The 556-nt window shown below is 49.8% G+C and overlaps 1 protein-coding gene across 1 annotated transcript in view; it reads left to right on the forward strand.

The window, feature by feature from the left end:
• Nucleotides 1-227: 227 nt before the first annotated feature.
• LOC132165036 (uncharacterized) overlaps nucleotides 228-556 on the forward strand; it is an 894-nt gene continuing 565 nt past the window's right edge. Inside the window, exon 1 of the mRNA XM_059575546.1 lies at nucleotides 228-556. This exon is cut by the window's right edge and continues 107 nt beyond it. Coding sequence (XP_059431529.1) covers nucleotides 228-556 — 329 coding nt within the window.

Consider the following 556-nt stretch of genomic DNA (forward strand, 5'->3'; position numbering starts at 1 on the left):
CCAAAGTAGAAGCTCTAACCATCGAAACCAGGACAGGTATCCTCGGGAAGATAGAGTAAGACGAGAAAAGCAGCGAGGAAGTCCGGCGCACCCAACCCGTGAGCCCCAACATCAAGCTAACCTCCCGAAAATTAGGGAGAGCAAGGAAGGCCTACGCCCGACAACTGGAAGGTTCTCACAAAGTCTATTATATCGGGAGGCCCGTGAAGTAGTCCCGAAGAAGTGAGATGGTGATCGGATTCTCGGATGCGGACTACCTGAGTATCTTGCACCCACACACGGACGCTTTGGTTATCACCTTAACAGTGGCAAATCATAACGTCCATCTCATCTTGGTGGACAATGGGAGCTTGGCGGACATCCTGTATTGGTCTGCATTCAAGAAGTTAAACCTGGGACAGGAAAAAAATTGTCCCAACCAACTGTACTTGATGGGATTCACGGGGGAACAAGTACAGCCAGTCGGATCAATTGAGCTACCGGTCACAGCCAGGTCATATCCAAGGCAAGCAACTATAATGGTACGTTTCCTATTGGTCGACCGACCTTCAGTTCA

The sequence above is a fragment of the Corylus avellana genome, chromosome ca11, assembly GCF_901000735.1.
Source record: "Corylus avellana chromosome ca11, CavTom2PMs-1.0".
Taxonomy (NCBI): Eukaryota; Viridiplantae; Streptophyta; class Magnoliopsida; order Fagales; family Betulaceae; genus Corylus; species Corylus avellana.